At 37.2% G+C, this 24,771-nt stretch overlaps 2 protein-coding genes across 4 annotated transcripts in view; both read right to left on the bottom strand.

Annotated features, from left to right (window-relative positions):
- The window catches only part of rngtt (RNA guanylyltransferase and 5'-phosphatase), a 104,517-nt gene extending 96,831 nt beyond the window's left edge, over positions 1–7,686 (bottom strand). The window contains exons 1-6 of the mRNA XM_014978035.2: positions 7,259–7,686; positions 5,610–5,719; positions 5,426–5,529; positions 5,241–5,329; positions 3,140–3,215; positions 112–364 (exon numbers count right to left, since the gene is read on the bottom strand). Of these exons, the coding sequence (XP_014833521.1) occupies positions 112–364; positions 3,140–3,215; positions 5,241–5,329; positions 5,426–5,529; positions 5,610–5,719; positions 7,259–7,322 (696 nt within the window). The 5' untranslated portion in view covers positions 7,323–7,686. The remainder of the gene's footprint in view (positions 1–111; positions 365–3,139; positions 3,216–5,240; positions 5,330–5,425; positions 5,530–5,609; positions 5,720–7,258) is intronic.
- Positions 7,687–8,509: 823 nt separating this feature from the next.
- Positions 8,510–23,932, bottom strand: LOC106911259 (interleukin-6 receptor subunit beta-like). Of its 3 annotated transcripts, XM_088001758.1 has the most exons (17): positions 23,702–23,932; positions 21,437–21,706; positions 21,215–21,344; positions 20,953–21,134; positions 20,759–20,862; positions 19,406–19,432; positions 18,749–18,905; positions 17,510–17,592; positions 17,222–17,426; positions 16,953–17,126; positions 16,356–16,457; positions 15,908–16,045; positions 15,692–15,832; positions 13,847–13,931; positions 13,672–13,753; positions 10,522–10,624; positions 8,510–10,396 (listed from the first exon to the last, which is right to left on the bottom strand). In XM_088001758.1, the coding sequence occupies exons 1-17, from the start codon at positions 23,769–23,771 to the stop codon at positions 10,335–10,337; spliced, it is 2,115 nt and encodes a 704-aa protein (XP_087857884.1). In that variant the 5' UTR covers positions 23,772–23,932; the 3' UTR covers positions 8,510–10,334. The 3 variants fall into 3 exon arrangements, with proteins under 3 accessions (XP_087857884.1, XP_014833537.2, XP_014833538.2); XM_014978051.2 differs by having other exon boundaries at positions 8,510–10,624; XM_014978052.2 differs by lacking the exon at positions 21,437–21,706 and having other exon boundaries at positions 8,510–10,624; positions 23,702–23,931.
- Positions 23,933–24,771: the final 839 nt, after the last annotated feature.

Here is a 24,771-nt window from a genome sequence, read left to right as displayed (position 1 = left end):
AAATCTAAGATTATAATTAGTATTTGTTTATCACATGTGGTTAATTTATATATATGGGACTATTTTTATAATCCAGCATCACAACACATCAGCCAGTCTGGAGCCTCTGACCAGTTTTAGTTTCTCCTTCTTCCTCTTGCCCGGCGCCGCCGACCCCGAGGAGCTGGGGCCCGACTCCTGGCCCACCGCGTTGCCGTCGTCGTCCACATCGCCGTCGTCGTCGTCGAAGCACCACTCGGGCAGAGCGGGGGCTGGGGGCGTGTCCTCTTCCTCACCATAGCGACAGAAAAGCTCTTTGAGGTAGTCTCCCTTATAGATCCCAGGAGCCCGAGCCTGGGCGAAAGCAGCCACAGCTGCCTCGATGCTGATAAGAAAAGAAAAGAAAAAAAACAGATGGGAGGGTTTGTGTTTGGTAAAAACTCACCCCAGGCAGGAAAGTAAATAAAAACTTTATATCACCAGTGCAGTGATGTTAAGTTTTCAAAGTGATGTTTAATCAATAATTCCTATATTACAGATGATGACTGGATTTGATCAAAGCATCATAATCATTTTGCAAAAGGTTGAAGTGTATTCAAATTTAGTTACAGTTTTTTAAGGCTGCAGCAGAGGACTGATTTATACATTTTAGCAGCTTAAGGCTACAACACGGCTCTTATTGTCAGTATAAACACAAAGGAAATTGTATTCATTTTAAAATTCATGGATTTAGGCTCCAACACATTTATTTTGGAGCAGTTTGGGTTACATAGTGAAACAGAAGGACCTTCAGGTGGTGCTGCTGTGGCCTCAATTCTAAAACCATTCATTGTTCTTCACCTCTTCACAGCTCATCAGCCTAAACCCACAATGCATTGCTTTGGAAGTTTACATAATAGACCAGCATAATGTAGACCATAGTTGGAATACTCTGGTTTGTTTTGCTTCGTTTTATATATATAATCCCCTTCTCACCCTCCGCGGGTGGTCTCTCTCTTTTCATCCTCTGAGCTCGGGTCCTCTACCAGAGGCCTGGGAGCTTGAGGGTTCTGCGCAGTATCTTGGCTGTGCCTAGAACTGCACATTTCTGGACTGAGATGTCTGATGTTGTTCCTGGCATCTGTTTGAGCCACTGCTCCAGTTTGGGGGTGACTGCCCCGAGGGCCCCGATGACCACAGGCACCACTGTGGTCTTCACCTTCCAGGCCTTCTCCAGTTCCTCTCTGAGGCCCTGGTATTTCTCCAGTTCCTCCTTTTTCCTGATGTTGTGGTCACTTGGTATTGCTACATCCACCACAACGGCTTTCCTCTGTTCTTTATCCACCACCACAATGTCCGGTTGGTTCACCATTATATGTGTGTGTGTGTGTATGTATGTGTGTGTGTGTGTGTATATATATATTTTTTTTTTTTTCAAATATATACTCAAATTTTCTCTTCACTGTCTAAGTCTTACCACAGTTTCTCAGTTGAATTTTGATCTGGACTTTGACTGGGCCATTCTAACATCATTCTGAATATACCAAGATTGCATATATTCACAATCCTTCCTCTCCGGAAGTGAGAGTGCTGCCCACCACAAATGATGATCCGGGCGGAACACACGCGCTAAATAATAAAACATAATTTAACAAAGTTTCGAGGCAGATTAATTTTCCTCAAGGAATTTTAATAATCGAGGTACTTGAATCATTCGAGGAATCGTTACAGCCCTATCTGATGTTGCTACCCCAACAGAGGACGGCAGAAGGTTTGATTAAGTTTCACTTTGCCTGGTCTGTCAGTTTGATTGGGTGACCATTTCTTTGTAGGTTCACAGTTGTGTCATTCTCTATTCATTTTTGACAGGCTGAATAGTAAAGCATGCCATGCATTTCAGATTTTCACGTAAAACTATGAATCATTTTTTTCTCTTGTTTACCAAATATTTGTCTTTTTATGTTGGTTATCAACATAAAATCTCACAAAAATACTTTGAAAATTATTTCTGTACACGACAAAATGTAAAAAAAAAAAATACTTCAAGGACAGAAATCTGGTATCTAAAAGTAGAACAGAAGGCTTTTCTCAATGGCTTCATGGCTTTATCAAGACTTTAACCTACCATCTGCTCTAATTTATAATAGGAGACGTGGCTAATCCAGTCACCTGTCAAGTCATTTTTATTTTTTACCTGCTTGCCCTTTAACAAACAGCCTAAAGGGATGCCTTCCAACATGGCTTTGTGCAACATCTGGTGTAACTGGGCCAAATCCTGCAATTATTATGACAGATTCTAATTTAGCTTTTACAGCCTGAAGAGGCTATTTTTCCTCCACTTTGAGCTCCTTAGGGTATAAGATATTGATTAACAGCAGAAACCTCCAAAATTAAAATTTCACTCGGAACAAGCTCTGTGTTTTATGTTTTAAAGTCAGGAGTTGCACTCTCATCTTAAACCGTGGATATAAACAAAAAGAAAAAATGACTTGGCATTCACTTCATCATAGATAAACTGTTATTGTAGGCCTAATCGCACATTAATGAAAATTCCATTTCTATTTCCAGCAACAATCCAAAAATAACAGATAAATAAATAAATATGGACCACTGTTGACAGTTTCAGAGGAGAATTATCTTTCAACACGTTAACAGTGGATGACAGCTGAAAACGGCCTGAGAATATTCATTTCACAGGAAACAGTGGGAGGTGGGAGGGTTTAATTCAGCCCCCACATCTCCAGAGATTCTCCATCTCAGAGCAGAGAAGCACCCCCAACCCCCGGCCGTCCTGCTTGGCTTCTGGAAACCATTTCCATCTCTGAAAAAAAGGGCCCGGTCGCCGCTACCTGGCCCGGCCTTTGCTATGCTCTGTGTTGATTGGTACTGACAGAGTGCACTCATGTGGCATCACACATTCTGTAACCTCTCAGAGACAAAAAAAAAGAAAAAAAAAGAAAAGAAAATAGCACAAAAGGCAAGCTGAAGAAAGACTGAAATTGCTGGGAGGATGAAACTGAAGTAATGATGCAATCCACTGGAGAGACTCTGCTGGATAGTCTGAGTTATCAAGCGAGACGACTGCGAGCAGCTCACAGGTGTACGGGCGCACGCTCGGGGTCCTGGGTCCTTCTGTAATCCTGCACTCAGACATCTGAGCGATCACGGCGTCAGCTCTTACCTCCAGTCCATCTTCTCCACCAGGTACGCACATATCAGAAAGCCTGTCCGATTGAAGCCATGCGTGCAGTGCACTCCTTCAGGAGACAGAAAGATGTTTGAAAAAAACAGCAAATTAAATGTGCGGAAGATGCAAACTTCTATGCAATCAGAGAAGTACACCTTGCAAAGCATCATGGTTAGAAGTCGTTATTTATCTTTAGAGTCTTGATAAAGAATAAAGCAAAAAAAAAAAAAAAAAAAAACAGAGACACGAAAAACAGAGACACGAACAACAGAGAGGTTGTTCGTGTCAACCTCTCTGAGATGAGTCCATGTTTTGAGAACTGGAGTGAATTGTCTAAGAGGGCTTTCTGACTTTATACCTACATCAAGAATCTGCCTCAAACCAGCGGCTGAACAAACACAGGAGACTCAAAGATGTGTGAAACATTTAGGGAAATAAGGCATGAACAGAAAATGCTTAAAAACAAAAAAACAAACAAAAGCAGAGACATTTATCCCCCCACATGCACCAAATTTAAGAAACTAGTTCTTTTTCCCTTAGCGAGGTGTACAAAAGCTTTGAAATTAAATAAAATGAAAGTTGTCTGGACTAGAAGTTGTTCCCGTTAGGAGGTCTGACTGGCCTTTATCAACCCAGCTGTTTCAATTGGACATGTGTTCTGCAGAGAAAGCCAACCCTGATTACCAGCTAAAGACAGGATGTTGTTGAGATGACGATCAGACACTCTGCTTTAGTGCTCAGGCTACTCGATTTACAAGGCAAGGCTGAATTTGTAGGCAAAAAGTCAATGAAGAGAAAGTCGAGGTGTAAGAGAGCCCCCTGCTGCCAATAGTGTGAAACTGCATGTCTTCGCAGACATGGCAAGAATTATTTCTGAACTAAATGATTCCTTTTGTTAATTACTTATTCAGACACTAATTGTTTTACTAAAATAAAAATGAAATAAGCAAATATAGTAAACGATAAAAAAAATTAAAGGATCTAAGAAGGCACTACATAAAACAAAAGTCATAAAGCAATACAATAACAGCCCACACACTGACATTTTCAGTTGGAAAGAAAAAATAATTTAGACACCAACTGATGCTCCTTCACCCACAATCACCTACACAATGTTCACCAGGAGGGCTGTTTCTGTTCTAATGATAACTCCTACGCTTTATTACAAATTAATATAATACTGACTTCCACAGACAGCAAACTGTTTTGGGAGTGTGTGTAAAATTCACCCACTCTCTTTACCACTAACAATGAAAAACTTCATCGGGGTGGCTTATTCTGCGTGGCTCTACAGACAGAACAGACCCCAATAAGAGCCTGATTGATGTGTGTGAACAAATATGCCAGTAAAACATATGAAAAACATTAAAAGGATCATATTGTATAGTAATGCTGCCCTCTGCTGTAAACAAATGGTAGTGCTTCAAAATAACACTGCATCTTCTCCATAATCTAACATCCACTGCAGCCCTTAAGCCATATCTTTAATTTTCAAATGAACTTCAATTACCTTCTTGAACATGAATAATATAATGTCTACAAATATGCTAAAACAAAGTCTAGATTAAGTTTTTGTAAACTTTATTAAATGTACTGTAAACTGCAGGATATTGCAATAAGAGTTTTCCCCAGAATCAAACTACTGAAGATGCTTAGGAATGCAAAATAAACAAAATAAATAAAAATGAAGTAACACTGACACAAAACTGTTAAAATATGTGAAACTATATAATTACAGTACAAGCTGCCACACTAAAAACTAAACTGAGAGGCTTTGAATGAAGGTTGTAAATATTTTCCCTTAACTGGGAAATAATTCTTGAAAACATTACAATGTAATAACAATTATAACAATCACAGCAAAAATCAAAACACCAAATAAAATGCATTTCTTTATAATGGATGTGCAGCTATTTTTTTCTACTTGCCCAAAGTTAAATCAAAACAAACTCTTTTCTTTCAGGTCAGTTAGAATCAACAAAATGATTTCTATTTTCTCAGTTTATGCTAGCATTGCCTTTGAACTGTGTAACGTTCTCTACTGGAAAGATGACAGGAAAATAACCAAGAGAATGAATCGCCAGAGATGGCTTACCGATCAGTTCTGTGGGATTCTTCTCTATGAAGTCCTCACAGAGCCTGATGAACACTGCAGTTGTCTCTTTAGAAGGGCATTCCCCGTGGCTTTGAACGCACAGAACAACAAACTCCAGCACATTAAACACAGACACAACACCAACACTTTCAGCTGTTTAGATTTACAGTGAAATCTGCTCATACCCTTTGCACTGGAGCTTCAGATACTTAATTCCTTCTTTCTCAATATCGTTGCGGTCATAAAAGCGAGTAGTGTTCGTCAAATCTACGAGCAAACCCATTTTCACCTGAGGAAAAGACAGAGACACAGTGAAGCAATGGGTTTCCTTCTCAATATCAGTGCTTTTGTCTTTAGTAATTTCCTTACTTTGAGACTTTTTAAATAGTTGGACAACATGCTCGGATGAAATCTGTTCTCCTCTGCGACTTGGTCATCATACCTAGGGCCCAACATCGTTTTCATAGGCAGGAATTTACCTAGGAAGAAAAAAAGAGTCATTAAACCATTACCAATAAATGTTAATTCAGTAAAGTCACTTTTTTGTCAAATATTTTTAATTAAGGTGCTATCTTGAGCTACTATACTGATTTATTTTAGCTCAGCTTAAGTAGATTATCTCAACACTTTAATGTTCTTTCTTCCTCATATCTTAATTGTCTTTGCTGTGACTTGTGTTGGGGTATTTTAACTGCTTTTTCTTTTTGCTTCTAATAGATAACCATCTGCTTCTGATGGTGTTTTTTTTTGTTGTTTTACTTTGGTGTTTTAGAGTAATCTGTTCAGATATTAAATATTTATTCTTTTTAGTTCAGGGTTCTTATGTATTATTCTTTTTAGAACTCCAGATTTTATCACAATGTAATTGTAAATACAAAACATCTTTATGAACGTATAAAGTCATAAAGATGGGTAGAATATTTTTATTATTTTTTCTCATCTTCATTCTCAGGTTGTGAAGAAATACAAGGTTTTGGTTTTTTGTTGGGTTTTTTTACTTAGATTTGCTTTCTCCAGATGGAGTGGTGGAGTAGATGGATATTCTACCACAAAACATCCCTATTACCACTGTCATATCATTAAATTAACAATTAACCATTGATTATTAATTGGATTAACTGCAATCCATTGCTTCTAACCCTAAAAGCCAGATTATTCTGACCACAGGGTGAAATTAAGATTTTGAGAGACATTATATCAAAAACCTTCTGGGCTAATGCTGCTCATTGCAAAATCCCCAGGATTGCACACCTGAGATAAATAGCAGAAACTGAAAATTGAAAGCTGTGTAGTGAAACGTTTCAGGGAAATGCACTTGTGTGCACCTGTGTAATAAACGCTAACTGAATTTGTGTGTTAATAGCTGCAATTATAGGCAGAGGAGTTTCTGGCACTTCGTACAAGAACAGCTCTGTCCATCGTGCACCGTGCATAGCCTCGGTTTGTTTTGACACGTGATACTAGGACGCTTGTAGACGGAAACAAAATGTTTAAAGCAACTTGTTCCCAATTGAAAAATATTGCCCATGAATACCAATTTGGTTTAAAAGCACCACTGAAAGCCACTACATGCGTATTTAATCTGCACGCCCTTAAAGGTGGCATGTGAGAAGCGTCACGCCAGACTTCATTGAATAAATCCGAAAAATTCACTAGGTATACAAAAAAACAACAAAATCCAAATGCAAATTTAAAACATATCAAGTTTATGTAATTTTGTAAGTGAGCTATGGAACTCGGCGGTAAAAAATCTATCACTGGTTTATTTACCAAATATAGCTCTTTCACTTGGATAGCACTGTTCACTCACATTCATGTAAGCCTTCTAAGATAAACAACAACAAACTGAGACAGCTAGTTTTTCTAAATTAACTTCAACTTCATTTTTAGAGAACGCAGCGAATCTAGCACTATCCACATGTTATTTGGGCAAACAAGTTAATTCAGTTTACATAGCTTGCAGAAGATAACATTTAAAAAAAAAAATAGCCCATATGTATGTAATATATGTTATTTACCTGCCAGAGGCTGCCCTCTCCTGGGACAGTTACGCCATCGGGGAGGGGGTCCAGTGTGCGACATGTTAAGAACAGACTTGTAAAAATCTGCAAAACCTTAAATAAGTATCCGTCGGTCACAGACCTCTGATCCCGGATTAAGACTACACTCGAGCACCGCGGCTTCAAGGCCCAGTAGCTGCTAATTCAAAGGGATCAGCCAACAAGTTTAAGCCCGGGCAGCATTCCGACGGGCGGGAACGAATTTAAACACAACATGGGCTGTGAAGAGTCAATGCAGTGCACCACCCGAAAATTACTTCTCTCTTTCCAAGGTGTTTTCTTTCTTTTTAAATCCACATGGTAAGAAAAAGGCAAGCATTACTTCACTGGGTTAGCTTGTGCTAAATTACGGAGCCAAGCTCCTTCTTCTTAGTAATATCTGAGATTCAAGACAGATAGGCTGTAATGCTGCCACCTATTGATACATTTCAGAATGACATGAAGCACAGTCGCGCACTAAAGCTAAAGCTTGTGACTTCATGTGGAATTTTTCGTTACATTCAATAATTAATACACTATATTGTTAAATTCATTTATTTTTATAAAAACATGTTAAGATTTTATTTAACTGCACGCAGCGGCTGACATGGAAACAATTTTGTTGTCCAATGGCAATAAAATTTATTAATCTAAACTGAACGTGAGATTAAAAAATTTATTAGTAAATGACAACACAGCTAAAACCAATTCATAGTCAATAATATTAAAAACAACAGAATAAGGATGAAATTGAGTATGATTAAAAGAGGAAATGCTCTTTTAAAACATGTTATGCAAACAATATAAGAAAGTTGCAACAAATACTAATTTGGATTTTAAAAAAGAGAATGATTTTGCCATACATTGGTGGAGAATAGCTTGAACTCGGTGTACAGCTTACCCAATCGAATGTCAGTGGTACTTTTTTATTACATCATAATGCATGCAGCACAGGAAAGGTGAAATTAAACTAATAAATTAATATGGTTTTGCAGGCAGCGGAGTGGCACTGTTGACTTGCAGAAAACAGATCCTTGGTTCAATGAATGGACATGTGTAACTATGTACTTTAAGAAATGAATCCATTAAGAATATGTTACTGGATAAAGTCTAAGTTTTGAAGTAAGTTTTCCATAATTTCTTTCATGTCTAATTTTAATAACAGAAGTAGATACTCATGCATTTTTTTTCACGTGTTCAAGTGACAAAAAACTTGAACACGATTAAATGTTTGTTTTCATAAACATTTAATCCTCCAGAAGAAGTAATAAAAGCTGTTTACATCACACCATAATATACAGAGCAACAAAATCACAGTAAATCAATATTAACAGTAGGAATGCAGATTCATAGTTTGTGTTTGTTTTGAAGTTTATGAAGACAGAAACCTAGCAACGCATACCACAGTGGAACGCAGACAAAGACTTCCATCATGTCTCTACCAGTATTGCCTGCTTGCTGTTTTTGGAAATAACTGCAGAAAATGATTGTTGGAATCTCCGTCTAACTATCACAGATTATTACAAACAAAAGGAGAACTGAAGTTTGCTGTTAGCAAAAACACATCTATGATAGTTTTTTGTTTGTTTGTTTTACTTTGTCCCATTCATGATTATCGTTGTTTTTACATCTTCTTTATTGTTCATACTTTATATACAGATCAAAACCACTTTGACATTCACATGCTCTATTACACAGTGATAAAAGAAACATAACTGTACAAGCTTATTTCTGTGGAAACAATTAGAAAACAACACAAAGTGTACAAAACCCCTGCCATGAGTTCAGGTTTCTGTAAAAAACATGACTTTAACAAATCATTTCAAAACATTTTTTTGACATATAATATCTTATAGAATACATGTTTAATCATTATTTTTATTATAAAATATTCAGAAAAAGCTGCCATTACCTGTTACATAATTGTTTTCACTGGTAAACCAACACACCTTTGTTGAAATCACATCTGTCATTAAATATGGTGAATCTCATTAACCCGAAATAAAGTCCAATTGAAGTGATGGTAGTCCCAAATAATGTGAGGAAAACAGGCGACAACAATGGCATTGGACTTGGACATATCTCCAAAATTCATGAAAAGAAACTGGTCAGGCAACCTGCACAGCAACACTGAAGAAACTGCAGGAATTTCAAACGGAGACCAGTTGTGTTCTATGTAACAGCAATCTTCTGTGTCCACATATCTGAACTAGGGAGTGAGCAATGGCCACAAGACACAGAGGTCCTTTCTCCCAGAAAACACAGTGGAGTTACATTTTTCAACGTCATAGTGAAGCCATGTGGATCAACACCGAAGAAAAGATGGTTTTCATGAAAACCTAAAAAGAGCCTTTCAATCTTATAGATTTGGGGATCCTTTGCCAGGCAGAATGTCAAATATTATAGAGTAGAAACTCCAATTAAAACAGGACAGAATGCTAATGTTGAATCAAAAGGTACATTAAAGTTTTTGTCCAAAGGTATAAACACGTCTGTAACTAGGCTATAGGAGCAACAGTTTGCACTTGAACTATAAAGGATAAATTTACTTGGAATGTTGTTTTTAATGACAAGCCTAGCATTTTAAAAGAGGCGTTTGCATTTTTTAGAATCTGTATTCTGTTATATCATGCAATCAACATGCTGTGTTCTTTAATAATACAGTCTATGACACATAGTTTGTCGGTACAGTAAACAGCCTACGAAACATGTTCTGAGAACTTCATTCTACAAACACGTTCTTGTTGTAGATTTGCTTTGAGACCATAAAGCAGTTGCAAGAAGGATGTAATGAAGGCGTCTTGAGAAAAACCCTTAAAAACAGACAGGTCGCCATGCTGTAAAGAAAAACAGGCCATATGTTTTCAACTCATGCTGTTTCACTGTAGGCAACAATCTTTTCGCATGTTGTCACTGAACTTCTGTACTGAGTGACTCATCTTGACTTCACCTTGTGTTTTGTTGCCACAGCGCTCACCTAACATCACTTTGTTCAAACATGTTCAAGCTTATGTATAAACTCTTCATTGGAGTCTTTTCTTGTTTTTTGCCCAAGTCACTCTTGGATGGCTTTTCCAACAGAGGCTCCGCAGTGTCCTGACTGCGATATGGGCTGCTCTGTGAGGAGGAAAACACCATTGATCCTTCTGGAGAAGACAGGAGCTGTGTCTCTGAGGTTTCGGAGAACCTCTCTTCCGGTTCATTCTCTTGTAGAGAACTAAACGATGTGTCGCAGTCGTTACCATTACGGACTGGAGTGAGTGGCGCCCCTCGGTTTCTTTGAGTTTTTCCCGTGACAACTTGGTTTTCAATTTGATCTGTGGTTGGCTGGAAGAACCCCTCCACCTGAAACAGACATACAAAGTATGGGGGAAGGTAACATCAGTTGTTGTCACGAAGATTAAACTTGACTACTGTTCAGACTTCAACTTTGCACCAAGCACCCAGAAAGGGCACGTCTACCCTCCTGAAGTTTACTGTGGTAGTCTCATCGTTAGTTATGAACAATGAGATGCTTTCTGCTGTTTTTTTTTCAACTGGAAGATGTTCATGCAAGTCAGCAAAACTCAGTAGCAAACCTTAAGAAAGGGGTAGTTCCTGAATTATGAAGAGCTAAATGGTGGAGCCCGGAGGTATCTATGCAACTGCTTCAACCAAATTATTACAAATGGACAGTAGATGAACTTCTAAAAAAATAGTTTTCAGTTTTGTAGCTGAAACTGAAAAGGAGGAAGAGTTTGGAGATGTTCAGAGTGATTCCCACTTTGGCTTCCAAATCCACAGCTGGGATTTCTTAAGGCCCACTTCAGAAATTAAAGCAGTTTGCAAAAATGATATATTTATGCTTTGACTTTGCCAGAGATGATAAAATAGTATACACAAAAGAGAAATAGAATATCCTGGCAGCTGATTCTGTTGTAAATAGCCTCCCATTTAATTCCCTTGCTTGGACCCATAATGACAATTATGGGTCCATGTTTTAAAGTTTCTAACAAATACTTTTTCAGGGCTGAAAGGTTTTGTGACCAGAGTATTAAGTTACATTATAGATGAGTTTGTACACTGAAAAACATGCGGTCAGAGGAAGTGCAGCTTTTGTCACAAAGCCTCAATATTATTCAAACATAACTTGCGTCATGAGGCAAGTTAGAACAACCAAAATCTGCAAATAATGTTCACAGTTGAAGCCAGATATTTACACCCATTGAATGAAATCTGAGGGGTGTCTGACATCACATTTGACCAACGTTTCTTGTTTTACGTCAGATAGGATTACCAAAATAATTTCTATTTTCTCAGAACTAACGTAACGTGAGAGAATTTTTATCATTTGTTCGACGTCAGAAGTTTAAGAAAACCCACATGGAAATGTTATTCTCGTTTTGATTTTATTCAAGAAACACCTCGGGATGGTTTTAAGGCAACAGCTCAAACACTATTTCCTTGTGTGACATTGTGGGAAATTGGAAAAAAAAAATCAGAACAAAACATCTTTTGAAGACACTCATCCACATAGGCTGAATGCCACTCAGCAAAGAAGAAGCAATTCAGTCATATGAAAAGTCAGACTTGCATATGGACTCAGGGAAAAGATCTTGATTATTTTGGAAACATGTCCTGTGGTCTGATGAAACCAAATCTGGTACAATTAGTCATCCTGACAGATGTTACATTTGAAGAGAAAAAGGAGGAAGCTTACAAAACTAAGAACATCAACCCAACAATGAAGGACAGCAGCAGTTACGTGACACAGTGTGGGTGTTTCGCTGCAGGAGGGAGCATTGCACTTCTACTAAAGCAATCACATCGCAGGGAAACAACAGGATGTGGAAGCACAAACGCAACATTTCAAAACATCAGCTGGTTTTAAATGAGTACAACAAAGTCTTCATCTTAGTCCCATAGAACGTTTGTGGACAGAGCTGAGGTGTATCCAAGAAAAATGGCCTACAAATTTATTTCAGTTCCTCCACTTCTGTGAAGAGGAATGTGCTAAAATTTCCAGCACGTTATTGTGCAAAAGCTAGAGGAAGCATACCGAAAATCATCTGAGCTATTAAGTCTGAAAAGCTATTTTCTGAAAATGTAAAGAAATGCATGTAAACTTCTGACTTAAAGCAGAAAAAAGGAAAAATCTCTATAATTCATTTCTTGCTTATTACTTTTGGGATTTAGCATATAGAAATAATTTTAGTAAACCTAATGAATAGTCTAGTCTCACATAATGTTAGTATTTTTTACAGTATATGTAAATGACTAGTTCCAACTTTAAGTACTGGTGTAAATGTGATATTTTCTCATGGTATAATCTGTTATGTGTTTTTAAGACACATAGAGCGTGACTAATTACTCAGAAATTTTGGCCAACTTTTTATCTACAGAATTGCGTCATTTTACACTGAGGCCTGTGTGCAAACCCTGTGGTTGGTTTACATGCAGGAATAAGCCTCAATCTAATCTACATTGCGGTCATGTTCTTTTTAACGAGAACAAACCGTTTCCTGAAAATGCATCCAGACACGTTGGCTTTGTCACAGAAATGTCATGTTTAACATGGAAACCGAATCCTGGATCAGCTCAAATTTTAGCCAAGTTTGGTCAAATCTGTCTATTTTCTACACTAGTTTTAAACATGAAATCAGTGCCTGTTGCTGTGAATCACACTTTATCACTCTGGCAAAAAGCATTTAAAAATACATCTAATGATAGGAAGGTACATTAAGCTCTACTTTAACCAAATCACAAAATGACTCACTTCCAGGAGAGGCGCCTTCTGATTGAGTTGTCACCACTCTGTCAGTTTGAGGTTTAAAGACAGGTTTCAGCTTTACACCTATTAATTTGGTTGAGTTTTACAAGCACCCATTTGTTTTTTACTAGCAATCTTGTCCTAACGGAGAAAACAGGAACTTTTTATCCAGATTTTCTTGGCTGGATGACAAACTCTGAATTTACAGCCTCATACTCTTTGATCAGTTACGACATTTACAGGCTTGAAATTTAAGCGACCGTAGTTTGAAGCCTGCATTTGCTACGACCCTGGAAATATTGGACAATGTTTGGGAAGTTTTTTTTAATTAACAATATGTTTACTTGGTGTAGGATGATGGATGACATCTTGTTTGGGAAAAGTACAAATGTTTTGCAAAACCAACAGTAAAGATCTAATTGGCATTCTAACTTAGGGAGCAATATATCTAGTATGAGTGGTCACATTTATGTGGTCACTCACACTGGATACAATGCTAGATGAGTCACTGACTGCACCATGAACTCAATAAAGTAACTCAATACACGACCACAAAAAACTTAGCAGAAGATGTTTTATGACTTCACTGACGTTAATTTGCATGCATGCCATTCCACTTCATCATAATTTATATTAAAATTACCTTTGCATGACTCTGCGTCAGCCACTTCGCCACAGAACTGAGACGAGGATTTGGCACAGGCTTGTCATTAAATTTCTTCCACCTAAAAATCAAATTAACAATCATTACATTTTTGTTTTCCAGATGAATAACCAGAAATGGAAATGACCAGGAAAAATCAAGGAGTGAAACTTACTGAACGGCACAGGTCAACCCAATAGACAGCACAAGAACGACAAGAATGCCTCCACAGATGCTTAGAGCTTTAATAAGCCTGGGATCTGTAGATTACAACAGACATGTATTACGTTAAAATTTGTCATGGCTTCAAGAAAAATAAATCATTTTCACTGGAAATTATTGCCATATTCGGTGGTCGTAACTTCACAGCACGTCCACTAAGAGAAACTTAGTGGAAACTTAGCCTCCAAAAAAAGACTCTAATACACAATAACAGTAAAAAATTTGTTTTAGAAGTTAAAAACCACCCAAAAATTTGCTTTCACTTTCACTAAAAACAAAATTAACAATCCAGTTTTTTATGAAAGCAGTATAAAATAAAATATAAAAAAATAAAGTAAAATATTTGTTTGGTTTTCCAAACCAAACAAATATTTTTTCGGTTTGAGCACATTCAAGACTCATGATATTTAATTGACGCAGATTGTGATGGGTTGCTTTGAATTTAATTGGTTTGGAGTAGAATGACAAGGTGAAGGTAAAGATTTAAATATAGTTTACAACCTAAACGTCCATAATTCCATTAGTTTTTGTGTTTTTTTTTCTATTTGTTTGCTATTTATTAATAAAACGTTAATTGTTCCTGACAAAATCTGTGTCCTCAAAATAAGGTTCCTGCCATACATGACACTGGTGATCTCACATTAGGCATACAGTAACTGATTATAGTTCTTTTATGTTGATATGTCAATTTTTATCTCTATTTGCATGATTTTTCACATTTCTATTAAAATATTTTTACTTGTAAAAATATTTTTACAAGTAAAAATATTTTAGTGATTTTAGCTCATCACTTCAGCCATTGTATTTCTCGCTATGGTATTGACCCAAGTACACATAAAGCAGAGCTGGCTTGATTTTTCTGTTTGATGCAAATTGTGTTTTGTGAAATCCCGCAATAAAAAACAATATAGTGTACACTTGGTAGTGAAAAATATGTCACTGTGTCTTTAAGAATGTTCTGCAATTTATAGTTATGCTTTGCTAAATTTGATATGTGCAAGTTAATTGTACAAGCTAAAGTATAAAACTGTTCTATCTTTCTAATAATTAAACTTTTATGCCAACTTTATATATATATATATATATATATATATATATATATATATATATATATATATATATATATATATATATATATATATATATATATCATAGAGCATTGAGAAACTTGAAATGGATGAAATATAAACAAAGCGGTGCAAGAAATGTAGGAACGGTTTCCTCTGATAAAAGGGAGCTAAATTTAGATTAAAATAATCATCTACACCTCTCAATAAAATGTGATGCATCAAGTGAAATGAGTGAATTTAAAGAATGATAGTAAAATGTAGCAACAGCTACAGGTGTCTAGTTCGCCTTGACAAGCAAAAACAGGAAAATCTTTTCCCTTCCAGGCTTTCAGGAAGGAATTCAGCGAGTGAAGCCAAGAAAAACACGACCAGCTGCCAAACTCCTTCAAGAGTCATCTTGAGGGGAAAATAACACACACCTTCAGGTGATTAATCTCAGCCTGACAACGTTTTGCCCAGATTTTTCAACTCTTTAATGCAAATGTAATCATTTAGATCGCTCCTTTATGATCATGTTATGGGTTAATAATGTGGATGCTGAAGCTTTCTTCTGTTTTTGTTGCGATTCTTTACATGTGAGGGCGAGAAATTAATTCTGAACTGTGATTATGAGCGTAGAACCTGTCGCTTGTTCTTCTGTTACAAAGAAGCAATTCAAGTAACAGTCTTTTAGTCAAAATGAAAAGAAGCGATTCTTTTCATTGAATCGCTTCTTAAATAATACTCACCATATTTATTTGTTATGAAATGCACCTTGCTGCTCATATTAGTCTCGTTGTCGCCTGTGGCCTCAACCCAGACATTGTAGTGGGTGTTTGGCTTCAGGTCCTTCAACCAAACTCCATCTTCACTACCACTCACAGAAACATCTAGAAGAAAACCGTTCTGTTAGGGTCATGAGTGTTGTCTTTAAAAAAGATGTAAAAACATTGGGGGCAACTTACTGTGCTGGAGTCCCTGTGCTTCATAAAAGATTGTGTAAGTATCAACATCATTGCATGGGTTCTGTGACTTTATGTCCCACTTCACAAAGGCACTTTTATCGTCAACTTCCTCAACTGTGACATCAATGTCCTCTGGAACTGCAGGAATAACATTTTCAAAATTGTCAATAACCACAAAAGCAATGTGATTCCTCTGCAACTTGCACAGAGACGCTTCGGTGGCGCAGGGGGTATGTAAATACTTGAGCTTGGATGCATTTAAAAAGTCCACAGTAAATATTTTTTCAGTGACTGGGGTTTCATTTTGAGTAATTATTACATCTTGAATCTCTCAGTGAAGACCCAACTTAACATTAATTCTGGTGATGAGTGTATGCAAACTTCTTAGTGGTACCAATCACATATGTATGTATATTTTGTGCTAATGAAAAATTAATTTGACTTTTACCTCCCATACTGGAGCAGAACGGCTCTGCGTGGATGCTGTGCCCCGAGATGTTATTGAAAAGAGGCGTTACTGTAATATTGTATGGTGTTCTGTGCAACAGGCCTGCAGAAATAGACAAAAAATATACATATAAATTGGAACTGAAACGACAAGAAAATGTCGCAACACCTGTAAGGTACATTCGATGACCAAGTAAAGCTGGAAAAATGAGTTTCAAAAAAGTGAAACAAAATAAAATAAAATTACAGCATAATACATACATGCATCTTATCAGTGCAACGAAAACAAATGGCTTATAATATGAGTCATGCAGGAAGAGACTAGATTTTCTTGTAAAAACATCATCTCATGAATATCAGAAGTCAATCTTCTCAATAAGCCCATCAAAATTGATCAAATCTTCCATGGAAATGCATTACATAACAGCCTTTAATATGAAATCCCATTAATGAGTCCATTATATTCTCCACTGAGTCAATAATAGATACGCCATTAACTGATTTAATGGCTAAAGTCCTCACACACTTTGATCCATCCTCAAAGTGTGTGAGGATGGATCGCTCACGCACTTTGTCCTTAACACACACTCTAACCTACCAAACAGAGTTGCATTAGTGAATGTGGTCTCCTTCCAGAAGTACCGACGTCCATCATGTGTCCAATCAATTATGTAACTACTGACGGGTTTCTCTGACACGTTCCAGCTGACCTGAATAACGCCTCTCATTCTATGTTTTGTTGTTTTGATGCTCCAAACTTCAGGAAGGCCCGCTGATGATATGAAGAGAGAAACAACCAACTAGTCAAGAGACAGGATAAAAATCTTGTTGTTGTTTAAATGTCTACATGTAGCAGTAAAAACTCACCGTCTCCAACGGCTGGAACATAAACCGAGTCGAGCAGTGCGCCGCTGTCGGAAACGGTGAGATATAATCTGTGTGAACGGTGGTCCACATCGACATCACAAGATAAGTTGCCACATGAAGTATAGGTGTAATTTCCTGTGGTTGTGTTGTCGTTGTATGCAACCTGTTTGACTAGGAATGCCTCTCTACATGTTGAAGGAATGCCCTGATTTAGAAAGAAGCATGAAATGTTAGACAATGATCCACTTCCAACAAATATTCTCAAAACATTTTTCCTCCTTTCTGTACCTTCCACATGAGATAAACTTTTCTCTGTCCGTTTTTTCCCGGTTCAGCCACCTTTCTCCAAAGTCCCATCCTGATGCGGCTCCCTAAAAACGGTTCGTATAAGTTTGAAATTAATCACGCTTCAAAAGACGGGCAAATGCAAAATTTATGCTGGATTATTTTCATCTCGAGCCAAGAAAAGAGAAAGCCGACGTTCACACCTTGAACTAAGTCCAAAACCACCTCGTTGTCATAGCGACAGCTGTAAAGAAACTGCAATCATGCCTTGAATCAACTGTAAAGCCATGGCTTTCCAAGAAGTGGTTGCAGAATGAAAACGTGGAATGCAAACACATCCTTAAAAGCGTTTAACCTCAACATCTGTGGCTAAACTATGTGGGTAGAACCAAATCTGTTAACATTCAACAAGTTTGCGGCTTCGTCAGCATTAAGAATGAATGTGAAATTTGGCAAGATTTAAAAGTCAAGTGACAAATCTCTGCAGTCAAGTCTGATCCTGTGACTTGAGTTTGACTAATTACATGAACACTTTAAAGACGGTTTGGAAAAAAAAGACATGAATGATTTATGTACAGTGTCATCCTGACGTTAGCACACCCTTTTTTTTAACCACACCACACAGTAGGTCAACTATGAAATAGTTGTGCATAATTGTGAAGTGAAAGAAAATGTATCCTTTGTACACATCCATTGCTGCAATTACAGCTGCATGTTTTATGGAGTACGTCTCTCCACCGACTTTGCACTTCTAGATACTGAGGCGGGAATTTACAAAACATTGCAACCTTCTCCTTTTTCGCTTTCATTATTTTGCTTTAATTCTGCCCAGGATTCACAAAGCAGACTGTAATCTGCACGTATTTCGGGCACAAGTGTGAGGGGGAATGATTTTTGTAAAGCCAACAGATATGTATTTTTTCTCTCTCTCTTTTTATTCCACTTTTACAAGAACGTTTACCAGATCATATTGTCTCTGCACAATCCACAAATATCCCAAAAAATGTGGACTTTAGCAGTTATTTGTTCCACTTGTAATTTACATAAATAATGCCTCATTGCACCGTGGCCACAGAGACACAGACACTGTTTGCTTGATGAAGTTACTTCACAAACAAATCAGCTTTTGCATCTGGTTTCAGAACTGGACATGAACTCGGGTTTGAATCTGTTGCTAAAATTCTTTCATGTTTTTTTCCTGATGTTCTTAACTTGCCTAATTTATTTAAATATTGCTCTTACTGCTCAGTTTGGTGAAAGCAGTCTTCTCCGGGCTCCACTCGCTCCAAAGTCCCCTTTCAGAGGCACATCGGACTGAAACGTTGTAGTTAATGCAGGATTCCACTTCCTCAATAGTGAATACTGAAATGCTGAAATCTGATGGATTTGTCCACAAAACCTACAGCAGAAGAAGAAATTATATCGTTTGGTGAGAAAAAACGGCTACAAAAAATGCTAAATCTTAGAAGCTCATAGCTGTAAGCAATGTTAAAAATTTATTGATCAACACTTTAGTTATTTGGTTAGTTTGTAGTCTATCCATTTAGCTTGTTATTGCTTGTCAGCAGTTTTAGGAAATAAATGCTGTGAAAGCTAAGAAAGCATTGATGAATATGTATGTTAAAGGTTATTTTTGTTACTTTGCATCTGTAAGTCGTAGAATACAAAGCAGTAGATTGAAAATGATGTTATGTAAGGTTATCTGTCTTTGATTACAAAATGTGTTTGATGACATGAGTATGACAAAAAAGCAACAAGCAGGAAAAAAAAATACTACCAGGGGTATACGATATTTTTTAACTATTGTACATACAACTAAAATAAATATTTCTGTAAGGAAATAGTCATGAATTATCACAGATACCATAAAAAGACAAAGTGTTCTTTTTCTTTTTTTACCTCTGGGGCTTTGTCAGGCTCTGATGTCTGAAACAAACAAGACAGAAAATGTCTAAATGAGAAAAAAAAATGGTGCTTTAGAAAAACATGTTCAAAACCAAACCCAGCCACGAGTTTCCAAAATGTAGATTTGCATAATCAATTATATATGCGGACAACCCTGCTGTACGTGCAGCAGATGGCTTCTGCTCGCTGCAAGTCGGAAACAGGACCTAGCATGTAGGTTCTAGCTTTTAATGTGGGAAAAGTAGTCCCAGTTAACCAAATTACCCTGCAGTTCAACAAGGTTTCATGAATCTTTTGTGATGCTTCAAATAAATTAAAACATTTATCACCAGCATGAACACGTTCGCATCAAATAAATCCATTGTGTCAACACATCTTCAACTTCTTCTATTGCATTTTTCAACACTTTGCCCCCATAATGGGGACACATCCGCATATTACCAACACCAGCTGAGCTAATTTATTTCAACCTCCCTTTAACCACAATGTCGTAAGATCTGTAAAGTAGAAATGAACAAATATTAATAATTTACCTAAAATGCTCTGTGCAGGTAACAAATGAGTAGCTTCATATATGACTAACTCTAAGAGCTTTGTTTTCAAGGTTTTGTTTGCTTCATTTGGCACCCAAGAAACTATTCAATGGTCTTATTACTTTATGAAGACCATTTATTTTATTATTTGGCCACAAATAACTGCATTACCTAATTCAGATTTTTAGTTAATACATCAACAAGAGCCAAAACCAAATTCTACCTACCGATTTACAGTGCTAATCACTAAGTAGATTTCAATTTTTTCATTGAAATCAGTCGGTCTTTCTGGTGTTATGAAATCTTCTAGCTATGCTTTTCATATCACCATTTTGAAGAGTTCATGTTTGCTTTCCTATTGTCCCTGCACACACACACACACACACACACACACACACACACACACACACACACACACACACACCCCACACACACACACACACACACACACACACACACGTTTGTGTTGCTATCTTTGTGGGGACTTTCCATTGACTTCCATTCATTTCTACAGCCTAAATCTTACCTTTACCCTTTTCCTAACCCTACCCATCACATACCTAACCCTAACCCTAACCAAAACTCAATTCATACCTTAGACCTAAATCTGACCCCTGACCCAAAAACAGGGTTTCCCCTCGTGGGGACCAGGCTCCGGGCCCCACGAGGAGCGATTGGTCCCCACAACGTAGTATATGTCAGGAAAATCGTCCCCACAAGGTATTACAAACAAACGCGCGCGCACACACACACACACACACACACACCCCCACACACACACACGCACACACACACACAATTGTGTTCTTCCTACCTTGTAGTATTTGACTTGACAACGGGGTTCATCCGGGTCCCACTTTACCGACAGATTCTCCGACGAGGGAGTTATCTTCAAATTCTTTGGAGGATTAATTTTCGCTGAGGAAACATGTAGTAATCATCACGACACAGAAAATCATTAGGATAAACAGATGCATATTTGTGAAACTTTTAATTGATGTTACTTACTTATGCTACGTGGATCAAACACGTAGGGGTCAGAGTCCGTCTCCCAGTATTGAGTTTTTGCTCTGACTTTAATTGTGTATGGGTTAAAAAAGTACATATAATCAAGTATATCATCTGCCAAACGTGTAGAATTGTGTGTGCAGTTCACTACTTGCGACTTGCAGATTTCCACCGAGGAATTGCTACAGAAAGAAAAAAATATGTATTAAAACTAATAATTTAACAGCATTTAATTGGCTAAATGAAAACGTGCTTAACGTACTTAAGAATGGTGTAGTTTGTTGTTTGTGATGAATCCACATGATGCTCCCATGAACATGTGAAGAGCTTAGGCACGCCGTTGGGCTTATTTACATCATAATGCAAGACACATGTGATATTTTTAGGCTTTGCTGCAAAGAAAAAAAACACGTAAAGACTGTAATGTCATGGCAGGAATGACAAGCAATACTAATCAATAAAATATAGAAGATTTTTTTTTTACAATATGTCCTTATAGTGACGCCTCCTAAGAGCTGATTCCCATAAGAGCTGTGACACTGCACAGCTGCGCTTGATTGAGTGAAGTTTCTCAGTGACAAGACAGTGTGTGTTGCGTTTATGGTTTTTGACAGGCTTTCACTGATGTGTTTTCCGTTCAGGGTCCAGAAGACTTTGCCGTTATTTGAACAGGACGTTTGGCACACTATCTCAACACTGGAGTTCTGTTCTACGTACAGATCTTTAGGGGAAACGTCACAGATCACATGAGGGCCTGCAGGAAATAAAAATGGAAGGAAAAGTTCACTCATTGTCATGATTCCCATTAACTCTTTAGTTGTTTGCACTAAGCACCCAGCCTTATGTCTCACTGTGTTTTTGAAGAAGGTTTTGAATAATTTCTTGACTTTCCTTTGAATATTATATTTTGTTTATCTCACCCTGGATTTAATTAGTCTCCTTTTTTTCGAAAATTGTTGGTCTAAATCAGAGCAAAATACATTAATGTTTACAGTGGTAACAGGAAAAAACGTGAGCAAGCCCAACTGATGGGAAGACTTTTGCAAATCACTGTGTTACATCAACAACATATGAAATACTAATTAAACATTAAACACCAATTCCTAATTCTGGGTCAATACCAAAGCCTCCCAAGTCAAATACATTATTGGTAATAATTGCAAAAATTAACAATAAAAACTAAAATTTCTCTAAGTAGGCACTGTAACTAAGCTTATACTTTTACAAAAACGAATAATTCTCTAAGTAATTAGTGTAACTAAGCTCATAATTTGATTTATTTGTTCACCTTCTTTGCACTCAGATTTGCGTGACACTAAGACAGACTATTTTAAATGTGACTCTGCCTTTCACTTTCATTTGAGTTCCTAAGACGGAGCTTTGCTCCTGGCTTCTGGGAAACGATACAGACTCACCCTCAGGGGATTTACATCACAATAGAAATCTGCTAGATTCTACGACAGAAAACAATAATATGAGCGGTGGCAAATAAAACTCCACTGTGTGTGAAGTTTCTTTTCCTACTTTTCTGACCTTTGTGTTTACTCCTGGTCAGCTGCCAATAGCAATGGAAAAAGCAGCTTCATTAGTTTTTGGAAACTAAGAGTTTGCGTGGATCATTTCCAGTTCAAGTGACTCAACTTTGTCTGTTGCAGCTCCATGAGCAAATCCCCTGCAGCCCCTATATTAATATTCAAGCCTCTAGAAAGTTTAAATATTTGTCATGTTATAACCAGGCTTCAATGTATCTTATTGGGATTTCACATGAAAAAAAAAACAAACAACAAAAGGCAGCCAATCCTTGTGAAATAAACACAAATATAAAAATGTAGTGTGGATTTACCCCCTATTAATCTGATGCATCTGAATAAAATTAATTGCAAATTCAAACTGAAGTCACCTGATTTCCAGTTCAAGTGACTCAACTTTGTTGCAGTTCCATGAGCAAATCCCCTGCAGCCCTTATATTAATATTCAAGCTTCTAGAAAGTGTCCTGGCCTCAAAGAATCAGACAGATCAGAGATGTTGTGGAAATCTTAAAGCAGAGTTAGCTTACAAAATAATATGTAAAAGCGCTGTTGTTAAGAGACAAGCACAGCTTGGAGACGCAAACCCCCAAAAAGCTTCACAGCAGTTTTGCCAAGAAGACACTGACTCAGTATGTATCACCTTTTGAGATTTTCCTTTGAAAAAGTATTTCTAAACTACAGGTGATCAAGATTTTCACTCCACTTCAGATTATGAGTATTGCAGCTATGAAATCATATTAAAAAAAAAAAACATAAAACGTGAAGGAGCATGAATACTGGCAGAAAGCTTAGAATGAGATGCAGCTGGTAGACATTTCTTTGTAAAAACGCCAGCACACAAAAGGAAACTGATATTTGATATTTGAATATGAGATAGATAGATAGATAGATAGATAGATAGATAGATAGATAGATAGATAGATAGATAGATAGATAGATAGATAGATAGATAGATAGATAGATAGATAGATAGATAGATAGATAGATAGATAGATAGATAGAGATACGAAAGGAATGAAAGAATGCATCTTTATTTATCAGAAACGCGGAGTGAACATGAAACCAATAAAGAAAAACCACACACACAAACGGGTTTCCCCCCAAATCTGTCAAACGACTTGTCATCAATTTTTTTTTAATGATTTGTGTTTTAAACGTTTATTTTTAACTAAAACACGCAAAATAAATAAATAAAATAAAAAAAAAAAGTTTTTCCTACCTTTGAAAGAGTCGCAGCAGGAGTGAAAGAGAGCCGCAACCACAAAAATCGAAAACAGGGACATATACATAATTTCTCCTTATGTCCAGTTCTCGTGGAAATCGTCGGTAAAGAACTATAACAATAAAAGAGACAAAAGCAGTTGAGTCACATGTACTGAGGCTGTTACAACAGACTGCAACCGTCCACCGACGCGCATTTACTCCACCCGCTCTCAATGTCAGCTAACAGGAACTGAAGCAAACCCTGAAATAAACGGGAGGCATTACCTAACTGGAAACGCTGCAAAGAATAAAGGGAAGTGAAGCAACTTGCGGGCAGCTTCCAAACACTTAAGATAAGACCATCCTCACCCCATTTTCTATTGTATGAATCACATTTGACTTTCTCTGATATACTAATAATACATCTTACTTGCCTCGCGCAGCTATATTTGGATGCAAATTAAATGCGGGGAAAACATTGAGACATCGGAGCAATTGAGTTCAGACTATATTCTTTGCTGGACAAACAGAAAACAAATGGGTCATTTTATGCACTCCAGTAAAGCTTTATACGCTGTTCATTCACCCCCATTTAACTTCTGCATTGCAACATGACACTCAGCAATGTTCCAAATTGAACACACATGTTTGATGGTTAGACTCTGGCTGAGCTTGGAACTGGATTATTTTCCTCTGTAAAGTTGTAGTTCGAGTTAAAACCTGTTAGAGATGTTAATGACTAACTGTCATTAACACTCCTCCAAATGAAGCTTAGAGAAAATATATCAGTTATTATCAGTCATGTCATTATGGAATAACTGAGGCCCAAGAGTCCATTCCACTGTCAAGACTTAAGACTTGATTAGAACAATAGAAAAACGTTAATATCCTCATAAAACTGATCCGTCTGCGAGATATGAGTCAGTGATTCCTGTTATCTCACACCCTCACTGAAGCGTTACATCAAGCAAACCTTTCAAACGTTAATGTCTTATTGTTCTCATAGGTGTTGCTTTTGAGCGTCAGTTAGCTGATTGCACAAGTTAAGTAATAATTCTTTTTTCAGCTTTAGCCTCGTAATGGCAG

The sequence above is a fragment of the Poecilia mexicana genome, unplaced genomic scaffold (assembly GCF_051168715.1).
Source record: "Poecilia mexicana isolate PSO_F unplaced genomic scaffold, ASM5116871v1 scaffold_21, whole genome shotgun sequence".
NCBI lineage: Eukaryota > Metazoa > Chordata > Actinopteri > Cyprinodontiformes > Poeciliidae > Poecilia > Poecilia mexicana.
This window is presented reverse-complemented; position numbering and strand designations above follow the sequence as displayed.

Coding starts and splice junctions, on each gene's coding strand:
- LOC106911259 (XM_014978051.2), bottom strand. CDS start 23,771: ATGTATATGTCCCTGTTTTCGATTTTTGTGGTTGCGGCTCTCTTTCAC. Junction 18,906..19,405: donor AGCCTGACAAAGCCCCAGAG/GTAAAAAAAGAA, acceptor CTTCTGCTGTAG/GTTTTGTGGACAAATCCATC. Junction 13,754..13,846: donor GGGTTGACCTGTGCCGTTCA/GTAAGTTTCACT, acceptor TTTGATTTTTAG/GTGGAAGAAATTTAATGACA.